The following is a 17627-nucleotide window of genomic DNA, read 5'->3' as shown; positions in this document are numbered from 1 at the left end:
TACAGTAGGCTATGCTTATGATGTAAATGAGAAAAATACTGCTTAGGGCTACATTGCGCATAATCATAGCATATGGGAGGAGGTACAATAGACCCACTACAGCAATGCATTATCATGGTGATGATTAATAAATATTAGTAAAATGTATATACCATAAGTTATACTGTGAATGTCGAACAACAATGTAAAAAAAAGACAAAAGAAATCAGAAATGATATACGATTGCAAAATTGACAGAAAATGTATTTTAAACATACATTTATTTAACAATAATCCAATTATTTAACATCAAACCTAATTAATTCTGAGAGGCCCGATGTTCAGTGAAAATACAGTATGTTTGTTTTGCAAAATAAATGATGTAGGCCCGCTACTCCAATCAGATATGAGACATATATATCATTCATTATTATAAACAAGCTTTTAAATATGTTTTCTTACTTTTTTTTTGGCAGAAAGATTCACCATTTATCATTCGTGGTAATAATTTAGATGTGATAATAGAGGTCAATTCTATCATTGATTTCGAAAAGTATCCAGAGTACAACCTAATTATTCAAGCTTCTGTGAGTGAGAATTATTTAAGATAAGCCTTATTGATATTATATTTGCTACTTTTAATAGTAACCCATGGTATTTAAATAGCTGTTATAATATATTAGAATAGGAACCATTCAATTTGCGACTAGATTGCACATTTGACCTGAATAATGGAATCGATGCATTCGTGACGCATTCGTAGACTTAGGGATGTGCTGATTCCCCGACCAACCAATCACAATACATCAAGTCCTGTCACTCAAATCGAAATCAATTCATTTTGATATTCTTCCATTCAAACAATCTTTTCTTTGACAGATAGGCCTATAATTTTATAAAATACATTTAGTCAATATAAATATCGCTTTAGTCAATATAAATATAACAGTTATCGCAACAATACCTCAATTGTGTCTAGTTTACTTCAACCAACTAAGAGCATCTTCTAAACGGGATTACCACCTTTGAGAAGGATAGTGAATGAATTAACGTGTGCTTATCCTTGGCAATTGCCTAAAATGAGAATAAAACAAGAATGTTATTCTTTATACTTCAGGATGAATATGAGGGTAAACCAAAAACAGGTGGAAATATGTCACTGGTAGTAACTGTAATCGATGAAGACGATTTGAATCCGGCATTCAGTACAGAAGATTACTACTTTACTGTTGCTGAAAATCAAACGACTTGGAACACCAACGAGATTTACGCATTTGATCAAGATCGTGGTATCAACGCTACAATTAGCTATTCATTAAGTTAGTAGTTTTCCAGTTAGTGTTATCATGCCTCATTTATCTTTATTTTGGAAGAGACCTTTGCAAATGCCATTGTTGAATTTGAAAAATTCCTCATTCCGTAACTTATGTACAGTAATTCCTGATTGGTCCTATTCCATAATTTGAATCTGTTGCATAAAATAGTTTTTTCCCAAGAGAAGAAGTGAATGCTGCAATAATCTCCAAAGCGAAATATTAATTTTCATCTTTTAAACATCTTAAAACAAATTATCTTATTATTATACTTTTCTAACTACTTTAGGAGATCCCATTACCAGTGAGTTCAAAATTAATTCTACGACTGGTGAGTTAAGCATGACTAGCCCCATTGATTGGGAAGTTACAGGAGCTGACTTAAACCCTTTGGTTGTTCAGGTGATCAATCCTACTTTATAGTAGTTTCAATTGTCGAAATATTACTACTATTATACTATCAGTACTCGACAAAATCAATACATTCAACCACAATGATTATAATATATCTGCTTATTCCTAGCTCCATGTTATCTTATAATCGTACAAATCGCTTGAATATGTACATGCCTACTAACTGATCTATACGGTCAGCATGATCCGCCAACAAAAACTACATAACAACGTTGCAGTGCCGCCAGGAATGTTATGAAAATTATTATCATCAACAAAACATTATCATTCGTTAAAACTAAATAATAAAAATAAAATGCTAAATATTTATTTTATTTTAAAAAAAAATGTATTTTATATCAGGCAACACAATTGGATAACTACCAAAGGGTAGGTATTGCAAGAATCCACGTGGATGTAACGGATATAAACGATAACTGTCCCACTATCCAGAACTCGTCCTATACAGGTTACATCTACGAAGTGTCTGACATGGATGACGCATTGTTTGCCGTAGACAATGCTTTGGTTGCCGTAGATGAAACTTTCAAAGGTGCTTTAGTAATCAAGGCAACTGATCCAGATAAGGTAAGTTACATACAATTAGGCCCTATAATTTAATTATGGCCTATAAAATATATATCTTCAACATAACATTACAAAGCTATAGTGTATAGCTCAACATAATATTTAGCTAATTAAATCCATATAGATGTTTGTCTTAGGTTATATATATCAGGGCGTAGGCTGGGAGAACATAGCAGCTCTATCTTTCAAAATTGTCTTAGAATGAATCAGTCGACTGCGGCTATAGATCCTGGACTCTTATTTCAAAGATGTCTCATTGTGTCACAAACTGGGAGCCTGTCTTTGGAAGAAATGCTTACGTTTGAACTGAGTCCCTTTCCCCCATCATTGTTTGAAGGAAAGAATTTGCTCCGGAAAGCAGACAAGCCGCAATTGCTTCACGCAATTATTGATCAAGGACAAAAGAAATCGTCAGACATATTACTATGTCAAAATGCCGTCCCCAAAACTGACATCTATGTCTTCGATGGAGGTTCTTTAATACACCGACTGCCATGGAAGAAGGGCGAGTTATACCATGAAATTATTACGTCTTATTGCAAGCTAGTTAGAAAGTATGCATCCACAATAGTAGTGTTTGATGGCTATGGAACACCAACAACAAAAGATGTTACACACTTGAGGCGTGGAAAAGCTGACCACTTAGATGTCAAATTTGACGAATCTACAGTATTTGACACAAAGAAAGAGAAATTTTTGAGTAATACCAACAACAAACAAAGATTTATCAACATGCTTGGAAAAGAGCTTGAGTCAGTAGGTGTAGAAGTCATCCATGCACCGGGTGATGCTGATGTTCTCATAGCAACTACTGCTATTAATGCTGCCAAGAATAAATCAGTCACACTCATAGGAGAGGATACAGACCTTCTTATCCTCCTTTTGCATCATACCCGTCTAAGCTTGAATAGGATAATTTTTAGATCCGACAAAGCATCAGCTACAAAAGCGACAGATATCATCCCCTTAAAGAAAGCACTTGGATCTAACCTTTGTTCAAAGCTCCTGTTTTGTCATGCCCTTACAGGATGCGATACGACCTCAAGAATATATGGCGTTGGAAAGAAGGCAGCTTTTAAAAAGCTGCTTGGTGATGATAAAGTTCTAAGCTCTTGTGCCAAAGTCTTGACATCCAATTGTCAAACTAAGAAAAAGATTGAAAAATATGGTCGGAAAGCGATGGTGGCTCTCTTTGGAGGAAGTAGCAGTGAAACATTATTAAGTTCGAGGAGGAAAATTTTTAACAAGAAGGTTGCTGGTTCCAAATCATTTGTTGGGCCTGAAAGACTACCACCTACTGATTGTGCAACCGATTTTCATAGTCAAAGGGTATATTTGCAGATTATGACATGGTCTATGAATGATACAGATATGGTGTTATCGGAGTGGGGATGGAAGGAAGAAGACAACCGCCTAGTTCCACAAATGACAACCGAGGATGCTGCACCACCTCATCTGCTCAAAATGATACATTGCAATTGTAAGACTGGATGTGGTACACCTCGATGTGGCTGCAGACGATATGGCCTACAGTGTACATCTACATGTGGATCATGCCAGCTAGAAGGATGCGAAAATTGCCCAATAATTGACATCGAAGGCGACATTGATGATGATGAAAGTGATGACGAGTAGTGTATCCAACTGATGGTGTTAGAGGATGATAAGTAAATTCTCCAAATAGTATGTATGCAATTATCTGTTATATTTTAATGTACACTGTGTTAAAGAGAGCGATACAATTTCAATTTTAAATGTGGAATAAAATGCTTTAATAAATGGATGGTAACCACTGCCACTTGCCATACTGCTGTTTGATTGTAATGGTTTTGATCAAAACATCATCATGTGATGGTAAATTATCATTTCAAAAGCAGTTACTATTATAGTAAGTCATTACAATCTTATATAGTTAAATACTATCGTTAAACATTATTTATAGTATTTTATTCATTATTTGTATTTTCCTTAGTTACGGTTGCTAGGGTAATGCCATATTTATAAAATATTATCATCAATATGATTGCACATGAACAAACAATGCACATGCACATTTTGAATAAGATTGATAGACCTGAAAACATTAAATTTTATTTTATTAATTATTTAATTTTATTTATTTATTTGTTATTGTTACCATGGCAACCACATTCCTATTCCAGTGGCAATATGTTGTGTTGATATAAGGGGATCTCTCAGTACATAATTCATCAGTTTTAACATTTCAAACACAATATAACTATTTTTTATTAATTATTTTAATTTTCCTTAGTTACGCATAGCAACGGTTGCTATGGTAACATGATTATTGATAAATAAGATGATCAATGGAATTCACTTTAGTCATATGATAAATACACAAAGTTTGCCTAAGATTGATTGATATTAAGATATTTTAATTAATTTATGTTAATTTCCACTTAATTTGACCTCAAATGACCCCTTCGGAGGGTCCGATTTCTCGGGACTTTTTTTCTGTGACTAATGACATAGAGTAGAATCCAAAAACGTTGAAAAACCTTTGTACGCAATTATTTCTAGGTTAAACCTTATTTTCCATCCACTACTAACCGGTCATCTTGTTTATTACTAGGTTCGTCGCTCATGAATGCATATTTATGACGTAACTATTAGAATGACGTAATATGAAGCTTTCATTTTAATCTACTTTGATTTGTTTTTCTATGATTCGAGGCTAATTTGTGCATTTCTATGTTTTTGAACTTTTGTTTTTTAACTTCTTACAAGAAAATGCATTAAACAGCTCAAATGTGTCAATGGACTGAACAGCTGAAAATTGTCTATTTAAACGTGCTTCATATTACGTTATTCATCGTTACGTCATAAATAAATATGCATATTCATAAACGTCATTTTTAGGCAACGAAGTTTGTATTAACCTTTTTTATAAACAAGATGATCGGTTAGCTCATCCAACTGAGGGTCGTGTTAACAACATAAATGTCGTGGGTTCGAATCCCGTGCTGGTCGGAAATGGTAAATAGAGTTAAAGCTATGCGAGCTACTGTGTTTGGGGTTCACAGAATTGTACGTCCCCCTTTTCCACCACCACATCACAAAGCGGCAACATCAATGCGTATGATGTGGAAACGACCCCAAGGCTGTGGCAGGACATTAGTGCTGAGGCAGGGATAGCACACCATAACATCTTTTTTCTGTAGCCTACGTCACCTCCTTTGATCTCATGAATGTTATGTTTAGCGCCTTCAATTTTTAAGAACCACGTTATAATGAACGAATTATTATAGAATATTAAAGATGTTTGCGCCACGTATGCGATCTTGAAAATGTTATGTTTAGCGCCCTTAATTTTAAGATTATGAACAAATGTAGAACATTTTGTAAAGATGCCGATGTTTAGACTAATTTCGAAGTTAGACTAACCCTCCACCGGGGTTTTTTAAGTAGAGAAAACCCCCACCTAAACTTTTAAGTAACATCCGGATAGTTAAAATTTTAACATACCATAATTATCGTAATATTAGTAATTATAATTTGTTGTTTTGTGTGTGGCTCGCGTTGTTTGTATTTATGATTTTGTGAATTTTTGTGAATTTTTGTGAATGGCATGCATTGTATGTCTCGCTGGCTCGCCAAAGTGCGAGACTTTCGTTTCATATATTTCAAAGTATAAGTGCAATTTCCGGGGACCTAGCAGCTCTATTTCTGGTGAGTCTTATATAGTTCCGAATTTACAATTTGAGCTTACGCCTCTGTATATACGTTTTCTTATCCATTTAATTAATGGAATAATTTAATTAACGAAAGAGAGAGAAAAAAAGACATTTTCGTTGATTGATTTGTAAACGCCTTTACGTCCATTTACGCCTACTGGGTAGACAAATGTATCTATGTCGTTTGAAGTATTAGGGTTTGACCATCAATTTCTACAGAATATGACTAACTTTTTATCCATTATATAAATTATTATACGCTAAATATAACGAATACAAGTTTATTTTAACATTGTAGGTCTACAGGTCATAATTCACAGTTTTAGGTAACCAAGTAAATTTATCGTAGTGGGATTATTAGAATAGTATGATGCATATTAAATTTGAATAACAATATATGATGACCGGTATTTTCCTACAGGAATTCAATGGAACCTTTAAGACTGATAGCGAAGAATTTGAGTTGGATTCTTTAAGCGCAGACTCATTTAGAATACGAGTGAAGGATGGTGAACCCTTGAATTGCTCATTGTATTTGAACTGTGAAAAAGTGTTTGAAATCATTGTAAGTCTGTACTTACCTTATTTTTAATTCATAATCGTTAAAATATAAAGAAAAAAATCAGAAAAATTTCGATAAAGAGATGAAAAGGAAACACATAAAAACTCGAAATGAGCTTGATGTGAGAGTGATAATGAAACACGCACATCAAGATTAGTTAAAACAATGTACTGTACATAAAAGACCAATTTGGGACTTATTGATATCCGAAAGTTTAAAGAGTTTAAATTTGTTTAAAAACCAAAGAACTAATCATTTTCATTGTTGATTTCCTAATATAATTTTTATGCGTGTAGATTACTTTGACAGATGATAATAATTGCAAGACAGAAACAAATGTTTCGATTCATCTTGTTGAAGTCAATAATCATAATCCAGTATTCAAAGATACCTACAATATAAATGTAGCAGAAGATATGGGGACGGCATCTGATGTTATTGAGGTATAGTAGAAATTGTCTGTTTAAGAAAGCGCCATTTTTCTAATAATGGTCATCTTCCGTTTCGTGAGCAAGTTTGAATGCCGTTTACCTCTATTTATTCGTTGTTGTGTTTACTTCGTTAAAACGTACATGTTGCGACCTTATCAAGGGTTAATAATCGTCATCGACATTGTTGCTACCCAAGCCTATTTTACACTAGAAAACATTAGTTTGCAATCTACTAGTTTAGCAAGATAGCTAGGCTAGGCTAGGCTAGGCTAGGCTAGGCTAGGCTAGGCTAGGATACGTTTCCCAAAACTTGCTTGTGTGTCTACAAGCTACACAAGCAAACTGCAGAAAGTATTTGAGTGCTTTGCAATAATATGATCCTTCAGATAGACATAATAACAATTTCGTGTAGGCAAACCAGTGACAAACGTGTGGTAAAGTTTTATAGTCCACTGTAGAATAAAACCTTTAACAACACTTAATTTAAAAGTGAATATATAGAAAAACAAAATCATCTGGCATGCCTAGATATAATATTCTGTTTTTACTAACTAGATAACCGCAACAGACAATGACTCCGGCATAGATGGGGATATAGAATACAGCATTGTATCGGAGTATATGAACCTATTTACTGTTAATAACACAACCGGAGTGATGCAACTTTCGGGTGAATTAGATGCAGAGAAGAGAACAGAGTACCGCTTGGTCGTTCAAGCATGCGACAAATCCAAGATGTTTCAAAGGTGGTAACATGTTTTTGCAAACTGTATATTTTAGGCTTATGTCACTAAACAGTATACTTATAATTGCATAAGATTGCAACAAACCGCTAGTTTTAGATTTAAAAAATTCTCTGAATAACCTTTTATGGTCACTATTTTGGATTGCTACAATTCAATACTTGTAAAGAGGAATGGAAAAATAACGTTCGTGCTTTGTTACCTTACATGATAATACAATTAATATTGCTATTTACTATAACTTTAAAATTGTATTGTAACTCAGTTTCATATTATCGTAATTAATCTACGCAAGATTTTTTAATAAAACAGAAAGAAAAAGAGAAAAATAGATTTTGCCCATCAAGCTATCAAGTATAATCTTTATTCGTTCCCACAAGGATAACATTACATTGCTCGTCTTAAAATACATCATAATTACAATATTTATAACAATATGAAACAATACCAAGTTTAAAAACTCATGACAAGAACATATTATTCCATGGTGCTCATCTGGATGAATTCCGCTGATGTCTCCTGATACCTGTGGGCAGAAAGGAGAAAAGATATCGATTTGTTCCAGGAGCCGCGAATCGCAATCTTTCACTGCGAGCACTCCCGAGACTGCCTAAATTGGAATTCAGAGGATGACTTTCATCCCTCAACACAATCCCAAAAAGCCTGTCCAGGTTCTCGCAAAACTGAATCCACCGACTGCTGACACAAACCAGACATCCGCTCAACCCTTCTTTCCACACGATGAATTCTACCCTTATCTCCATCTGTAGCATGTCCACCCCACCATGCCATACAATATTTCCAAACCCCAACAGTAATAGACTGATAGAAATGTAATCAAAATATTATTATTTACACTGAACTTGTTTAGTTATCTTAAACAGTATATACTCATTTGAGGCTAAAAGAACAAATTTGCTATTTTAAATGCTGACAACAGACTGTTGTAATAACTTTTCTTTTGTAATTCTTAAATAAATTACATTAATACTGGTATAGTAAAGTTAAATAATTGATAACGGTATTTGTAATTTTTCTCTTGCCTGCGCAGACGATGTGCATTTACTGATGTTGTGATTGCGGTTGAAGATGTGAATGAGTATTCCCCTGAATTTCCAGAAGTTTCGAAGTTAATTCAAGTATATGAAAACGAGCACACTGAACTTATTTTTACTACCAAGGTAATTTTATTCAAATATGTGTATAACAAATAATGTAACAGCCTTATTATCAAGGTAATAATTCCAAACGTTTAGAGAACCGTATATAGTTTCATTTAGCAACAACATCATGTATTGGCATGTTTGAATGAGGCAATTGTGGAGGAAGGGGAGCTTTGTGTATATTTACTTTAAACATTGTCATGATTTCCATATTGAGAACCTACCTTAAACAAGGCCATATATACATGGCTGCAGTCACGTGCCCAAATTTGAGTTAGTGTGTTAGAGTACCGACCGACCGACATAGTGAGCTGTAGAGTAAAAATATGTTACTTAATATTAGAGTGACTGGAGAATAATCTATAAGAATATAAAGCAAGCATTGGTATGGCTTGACCACTGGGCTGAGATTATTTGTCAGGTAGCAAACCTAAGAGTTTTCTCAAAGTGGAGCCATCTCATACGGTATGCTGTACACGTATTGAATCAATTATTTAATGTGGTTTTTTGTTCAGGCTACTGATGACGACATTACTGCAAATATTATATATACACTGAGTGGGAGTGATAATTTTAGAATTGACAATGTAACGTAAGTTTAAATTTCGCTTATTACAATTAGTTATCAATAACCTGTAAATTCACCTGCTTAATTGTAACCAACATTGCAAATGTTTCATAGAATGATTATAATGTTGAGTGTTTAACTCTAGTAAAAGTCTAAAACTATAAGTTTATACTAAGTACATTGAGAATACTTGCGAAAATGGTGTGGAGTAGTTACAAACAATTACAATCCAATTGGTGCAGTAGCCGTGAGAGGTCGTGGGTTCAAGTCTTACATGAGAATTACTTGCATATTTTTTCACAAGTATTCTCAATGCACTTAGTATAAAGTCATAGTAGGGCAAAACATCTGACCAATTACTCAAGTCCCTGCCGCAAATCTACTCCACAGTAATGTTATGCTTTCTTTTGCTGCTTTTTTCAACTGATGGCTTTCATTGGATTAGCAAAAACACCGAATTCCGGATTGGTTAGATTAGATTCATATCATCGTATTGCTATTGTTTCATTTTTAATAGAGGCGAGATAACACGAATCAACCCGTTGGATAGAGAAGTCGCATCTAAATACAATTTATATATAGATGCAACAGACGGATTCAATGTAGGTATTATTCTGATTCTTTTATAGCCTGCGATTGGGTTTATTATACCGATGATGGTGTCCGATGTCTGAGTTTGTTTTAGTTAGTTTAGGATCCTTATACATTGGGTTATTTCTTTCAGACTACTACGCTTAACCTGACTGTAGTCGTTGAGGATGCAAATGATAACTACCCAGAAGTTACTACAGCTTTCGAATTTGAAATTCAAGAAAATCTTGCCGCAGGATATAAGGACATCGTGGTAAGTTATATTGTTTAGGCCTGTATGCGAGAACACTTCACAATAAGGCGGCGAACCATTTGTATCCAACGCTGTATAACTTGATAAATGTTACAACAATTCAATAAACATTTTACTTAAAGATGTATTGTCCCCCAAAACATGAACATTAAGATCAATAAAAAAAAAGACTTTGAAAAGGCCATTTCAGAATTTTAATAAAGTTAATCACTTTTTAGGAAAATAAATAATGTCACTTTTAAAAAGACAAATTAAATTGTTAAATTCAAACAAAACCCCATTGACTTCCAGTAAATTTGAAATTTTTTTAATTTAAATTACAGTTGTAAATAATTTTTTTATTTTCAGGTGGCCAGTGTATCTTTAATATAATTTGATTAGGCCGACTTATATTTTATTTATGGTGGCACTCGACATAAACATCGAAAGATACAATGTACCAATAACAACCATAATGATTATTATATCAACAGTCTATTTTGTTTCTGTTTTCACAGATTAATGCTACTGACAGTGATGCATTGGAGAATCAACAACTAAGTTACCATCTGTATGATCCGTCATTCGCCCAATACTTTTCTCTCGATACTGAAACGGTATTATGTGAAACATTAATTAACAATAGGCCTACGTGTTTTACTAGTAACAAGTTAACTTGATAATCAAAACATGTGTTGGTCCTGTCACTGACAGAAAGAGTGACACATTTTTTATTGAAGTGAAACGAATAAATAATACAACACTACAACAAATCTGTTATTTGCCTGCTGCCTGCCGTTTTTGGTAAAACTACTGGTCTAACAAATTATTGAATTTATGCCTGGGCTAAATATATTAGCATGTATATTTATATATACTACTTTAGATTTTGTACATACATACGATTATTAAGCCTACCTTTAAATCTAAAACGATTGATCTATTTCAAGCTTTTTTGTAATGTTTATGTGTAGTCTTAAGTTTGTAACTAAGTTCACTTTCCCAATAAATTTTCCAAATACGTTTTACTTACATATCTAGCATGTTATTATTCTTCCTTTAGGGTTTGTTTACAACTAATGTGAGTATGGACAGAGAGATTCAAAGTAGCTACGATGTCCTGATAATTATAAGAGATAATGCTACTATGTTGCCTTTATACAACCTTACCAAGGTAAGCCAATGCCAATGAGAAGTTTGTTACTATTGTTTGTTAACTATTCCTTTAGGAGAAATACCATGTATACTACACCCGATTCATTCTGTTTTTGATTTGTGTGGTTCTCTCCTTTTATTTAACATATCATCTAAACGATATTCATTTCTATTAAAAAGCTTTCGATTGTTATTTATACAGTAGTATTATCATTCATATGCTTTCACTGGTTCATACAACATAGGCCTACTAACAATGACGTTAAAGTTATTCAACAATAGCATTAGGTAACATTTGTTTAATATCAATATAGCACTGGGTTGGAGATATGCAATAATTATTTTCATCGTTTTAGGTTACAGTGGATATTCTGGATGAGAATGATAATCCACCAGTATTTGACAACCAATGCAATTCTTCGGTAATCCACGTTTCAGAAGGAACATCAGAAGGAACAGCAATAGGACAGGTTCAAGCATATGATGCGGATGAACAGGATTCTCTAAACTCCCAAATATTATATCAATTAGGCAACAATACAGAAAGTGGTAGGTTTTTACACTCTTACCCGATTCTGTAGAAGTCACTAGATAATATCTAACTGACTAGTGACAGTCAGCTATGATACAAGTCTAGGTGTACTAAATACTTACATGCTATCTGTCAGTTCTATCTGCAGATAATGTATAACGTGAAATGTGTATTAAATTATTCTAGAACCTGCAGGAAAGCAGAATTGGGTGGAAATCTTTGGAACAAACACTGCCTGTATACTTTTACTTATTTGCTTATGGAGTACATGGCTCATTTGTGTTATACAGCAATATATTTTGCTTAATAAGCATTTTTTTTATTATGTTGAATTTTATGTTATTCATTGATACATTGATAAATACATTGCAGATGTATGAAGTCTATGATACTAAATTTTAAAAGGAATTCTTTATTCTTCTGCTTCAGATATCTTTTCTACCTACTTTGTAATAAACGATACGACAGGTGAACTGTCCACAACTAATGTACCAATTGATCGAGAAGTTCACACAAACTTTTCACTTTTTATCTGGGTATGATTTGAATAGGAATTTAACTAGTTGTAGTTAGATAATTTGAAATACTGTAAATGAAATATAATATTATTATGTTATAAGGTTGCAGTCATTGTAGTCTTGCTTGTAATGATGTTTGTTATTGTATCGATTTTTTGTATCGGTGTTTGATCAATTATCGATTTATTTAATTTTATCATTGCCATTCCAGGCACTGAATCCTGACAATGTGATATCGGATGTGTGCCTAATTAAAGTAGTAATTGATGACGTAAATGATGAGAAACCAACATTTACAACAGAGAGTATGGTTACTGAATTTATTGTATACGAAGAGTTTGCTGAGTTTGGAACAGCGGTAAGTTCTCGTTCAAATTATTTCTGTGAACAATTCGTTCACACTCTACATACTGAGTTAACGTCATTTCACAGGTTTTGTATGATTGCATTGGTAACTGAAAAGATGCATTCATAGTATTGTATTCCTTTATCTGGAGAATATGTAATCTCGTCTAATGTATTCCGTTAAACTAATATTAACTTCATCCACATAAGTAGTATTTTTCTTTGGATCGACAGACATTGTATTTAAGCTTGGATATTTATGATTGGAAATTATTGTTTTACTCTCAACTTTATAGATACACACATTTTCCGCGACTGATAACGATACCTATCCAAACAATATTGTATGGTTTACAATTGAGGAGTCACCAAACAATGATAATCATTTCTATATTGAGAATGATATTACGGGTAAGTATGTTGAGGTTTTGTTTGAATAACGTTAAGTATGCCTATATTAAAGTTACAGTATACAGTTAATTAATGATTTCGATGGCTACACAACGCCAGACTCAAATGCAGACACTGACGAAACAGGCGGAATGAGCTGGTTGCTTTTACAACGTTACTCTCCATGTTGGAGCCTATCTCAGCTTTGTTTCCATTTTATGTTTCGTTTAAACTTGGACTGACCAGAGTTCAAATTTGTTCCTTTCATTTTTATTTTAACCCTGATCTCCATATATGAAGATTCCAAGTCATAGTCTATATTTAGCTAGTTTAAGTAGAGTTATGACAGAAGAACATGGCCTTGCAATATATTTCAATTCTATTTTGATATAGTATTTTTATGCAATTTTAATGTTTATACAAATTATATTATAAATGTTTTTATCCAACCAGTGCCATAGGAAACCTACCAGATAGTGATTAAGTTCTATTTTTAGGAATTCTGTCCCTGCCTGACTTTGTGTGTTGTTTTTTCTTGTTCTTTGTCCTTGTTGTGTAAATTGTATTTTTATGCAGACAAAATAAATGAAATGAAATTGCTGGAGGAGGGCTTCATCCAACAATGGATGAACACAGTCTGATAATGTCTTGATGATGATAATGATGGTGGTGGTGATGATAGTTACATAATAAGTATACTTTTAACAATATACCATTGTATTTTAATGGTTAGGTATTCTTTTGCACAGATTCTACAGGAACGCTAAAGATCAGCAAAGTTAATGTCAGCAGTGTACCATATGAATTGACGATCACAGTACAAAATATCAACGGCACAGAGCTCATCAATGCTGTAAAGGAGACGCTGACAATTTACATTATAAGCAATCCGACATACAGCATCAACATTGAACCTGTCAAGAACACCACTTGGTATCGTGAGGAGATTGGAAATTTCACACTGTCTATAGAAACAGATTCATACGGAAATGACGAAGATATATCGTTCGAAATTATTGAAGAAACATTTCAAGAAGGTATTTTAACTTATTTTGACACAATGTAAACACTGTGAAATATCTTTATAAGTGTGCTTTTGCTTCTTGTGATCTTTGAGTTTTCGTGTATGGTAGCAGGGGTGTTTTTTGGATGTCGTAGTTGTGATTTTATGACTTCAAAGAAAGGTGTTTGTGACAACAAATGATGACGATTGTTATAATATAAATACCTAAATATTATTAGGCTTTGTGTAAAGTATGATTATAATTGTTATTAATATATATATATATAAACACATTAGGCAAAGAACATTAATTCTAAACCGTCCGGTGATATACTGAAATTTAATTAATTAATTTGAAACGATAGAGATGAGGAAATCTGTGAGAATGAGAAAAAGTCGCCTTTACCGAGACTCGAACTCGGACCGTCTGCTTGATATGCAGTTGCCCTAACCATTAGACCTCTGGGGCTTTCATGGTATTGTTTAAACTCGATTGGATAGCGACTCTTTAACATTCTCGGCGTGGTACGGCGGAACAAATTGATACGCCCTCATCTTTCAGTATTTTTATATATATACAACGGTGAATTTATATATATATATATACATATACTTTCCTCTCTTTTAAAGAAATTGGTAGTAAAACGATTGTATCTACTATGTTGATTATTAACACGGATGGTGAGCTGTCAATTAACAGTAGCGCTGGTATGGGACGCTACGTTACTGTTGTCAAGGCGTTTAACATCAGTGAAGAATCGATCTACGATCAAGAAACTGTAAGATATATATTTTTAAATGTTGATATTAAAACTTGTCTGTGATTCAATATTAGTAATATACCGTAGACATACAATAGGCCTAAGCTAAATGTTCTGAAGTTACCAGCTTATCTAAGTAATTTTTTTAAAAAATATTTAAAAATTTGGTGTCTTTAATTTTACGTTTAAGATGAATAACGTTATATATTATTATATTTAAATTTATTTATTAAACTAATGTTGCAATTAACATTGTGTTAATGATTAATGAATTTTACGTAAGGCAAAAACCGGAGTAGTGAAAGCTGATTTATTTTGGTCTTGTTTGTCATCATATTTTGTTAATGTAACTTTCTTTCATTGATTATATAAAGTGAAATTGGGGTTTTTTCCAGGTGTTTATAACCATCGTGGCTGTCAATAATACTGCTCCAAAGTTTATTGAATCTGTGCCCCCACTAATTCAAAGTGACACGAAGATAGAAACAGAAGTATTCAAACTAAATGCCACAGATAAAGAGCATCCCGAGCTTGGAAATGGTGAAATCATGTATAGTATTACGAAAGAGGAAAATATAACAAATGGCCAACGTTAGTAACATTATTTACGTTGGGAGGTTATAGAGTTTCTATTTGTTAATTAGAATGCATGTATTTACAGTAGTACTAGATATTGGATTCTCTCGCACACAGATGTCCAAACCTATAGCGTACTATGTGACCCAGCAAAGCTTGGCTCCCACTAGAGACGCAACGTAAGAGAATTGACCAATGGCAGTTCGAATAATCCATCGCTTGTGATTAGTCAAATCACTTACGTTATGCTTACGTCCTTGCGTTGCAACTAAGCATTATACAAAGACAACTCGGTGATATAATCAGTGAGTTGTAATTAGAGTTCTACTTACAGCTCCCTGATATAATCACAATACGTCTGCATATTAAAAATACAAGATTTCCTTCGATAACAAAGGCAAAACTATGCTAAACTATATTGATAAAAATAAATTGATAAAGGGCAAACCCATGCTTTGGTAAAAATAAATTAATGTAGGGATAAAATTACTTTAAATGCTTAAGAATTACATATTCTTGTATATATCATTACAGGTATTTTCTCTATAAACCCTACAAGCGGATCAATTTCACTGTTACTAAGTCCAGCAGAAATCTCTATAGCAACCAGGTATACTTCGACGATAATTAATGTTACTGTAGATGTTCAGGTGTATGACTTAAGCGTCGTGTCCGGTGTGGACAACGCAACGCTAGAGTTCCGAATTCAACTACCAAGCCCCAGCCCAGTTATTACTTATGCCCCGTTACAGTATTATTTAAAAGAGGTATTTATTGCTTTGATTATTACCTTGATTATTATTATATACTCCTAATAATGATCTCTAAACAATCTAGAGTAAACAATAAGATACAGTAGATAGATTGATATTATTTACACTACTATTTTTGTGGGCATCAATAATTTAAATATTGCCAGACGCTTTCTCACCTGTCATTGCCGGTTTTTTAAGCATATAATTAGGATGATTTTTTGATACTATAAGCCTAAATCTTTTATGTAAGGAACAAGATCCGATGTACTTATTTCAAATTACTGCAAAAGATGGTGATACTTCTTCGTCTGACGGACCTCTATCATTTGAACTAGATGGAAGTGGGGCAGAATTCTTCGAGATTAACAATGATGGAAATGTCTCTTCTAAAGTAAAGTTTAACTGTGAAAAAGGAGACAGTAATTTTGAGGTCAGTTAAGTATATAACAATATTTAAACAATACTCAAAAAGCCTGAACTTCTTCAATTAATAGGCTTTTACTTCCATTAACTTAATGACGCTTGTGACTAATGCCGAACATTTGCTTCTTTATGGTTGTAAGAACAATTAGCATTACGACTATGTATTGATGTGTATTATATACCGAAATTATAGGAAAAAAAGTTCATTGTTGGTGATCTATGTACTCCATGTGAGTCACTTCTTATAAACAAAACTAGAAATAATTGTTTTAAATTATTGTACCGAATATACAGATCGTAGTGGTTGTTAGCAATCCAAGTAGCTTGAAAGATTATGCAGTAGTGGTGATCAATATCGAAGATATAAACGACAATTTACCAACATTTAAGGTAACATTTATCAGTTTACATTAAACAATGAGAACAATATATATTTGCACTAATAAGTACATAAAAAGACGGTGATTGTAACGTCAATCTTAAATAATAGAGGCCTGTTTGTGTAACAACTGTGTGTAGAGCCTACCTCATTTGCTAGTGTGACAGTGTACGTTATTGTATTGTCTGGTTTACTGGTATTTCAGAAAAACTGCAAAAATTAATTTTTGTAAATTTCTAAAACATTAATTTTTTTATCAATTTAAATTACAATGCATTATTATGTCATTTGCAATTAATGTGAGATGTTGCTATTCTTAATATAAACATTAATTATTCCCTAGGAGTCATTTGCGTTTGACGTCTTTGAAAACCATTTAGTGAATGACACAGTTGGTTACGTTTATGCATATGATGACGACATTGGTTCTTCAAACAACACAAATACAGTCAACTACAAACTATTAGGTATGAATTCATTGTCTTAGTGACTGTGGCCTCCACAAGTGAGAATGGGATATGTTCATTTTAAT

At 33.2% G+C, this 17627-nt stretch overlaps 1 protein-coding gene across 1 annotated transcript; it reads left to right on the top strand.

Moving 5' to 3' along the window:
• The first annotated feature begins 8740 nt into the window (after window positions 1-8740).
• On the top strand, window positions 8741-17582 carry LOC140051983 (protocadherin Fat 4-like). Its single transcript, XM_072097345.1, has 17 exons — window positions 8741-8885; window positions 9383-9459; window positions 9953-10037; window positions 10160-10279; window positions 10777-10875; window positions 11322-11432; window positions 11770-11962; window positions 12375-12481; window positions 12675-12821; window positions 13105-13219; window positions 13948-14235; window positions 14832-14980; window positions 15358-15553; window positions 16073-16305; window positions 16544-16723; window positions 17011-17106; window positions 17439-17582. The coding sequence occupies exons 6-17, from the start codon at window positions 11346-11348 to the stop codon at window positions 17580-17582; spliced, it is 1935 nt and encodes a 644-aa protein (XP_071953446.1). The 5' UTR covers window positions 8741-8885; window positions 9383-9459; window positions 9953-10037; window positions 10160-10279; window positions 10777-10875; window positions 11322-11345.
• Window positions 17583-17627: the final 45 nt, after the last annotated feature.

Source organism: Antedon mediterranea, chromosome 6, assembly GCF_964355755.1.
Source record: "Antedon mediterranea chromosome 6, ecAntMedi1.1, whole genome shotgun sequence".
In the NCBI taxonomy this organism is placed as follows: domain Eukaryota; kingdom Metazoa; phylum Echinodermata; class Crinoidea; order Comatulida; family Antedonidae; genus Antedon; species Antedon mediterranea.
The sequence above is the reverse complement of the archived record's forward strand: the minus strand, read 5'-3'. Positions and strand labels throughout refer to the sequence as shown.

Excerpts from the sequence above, each read along its gene's own strand:
- LOC140051983 (XM_072097345.1), top strand. The coding sequence starts at position 11,346 with ATGGACAGAGAGATTCAAAGTAGCTACGATGTCCTGATAATTATAAGA. Across the intron at positions 12,822-13,104 it reads TTGCTGAGTTTGGAACAGCG|ATACACACATTTTCCGCGAC; the intron begins GTAAGTTCTCGT and ends TCAACTTTATAG. Across the intron at positions 16,306-16,543 it reads TACAGTATTATTTAAAAGAG|GAACAAGATCCGATGTACTT; the intron begins GTATTTATTGCT and ends CTTTTATGTAAG.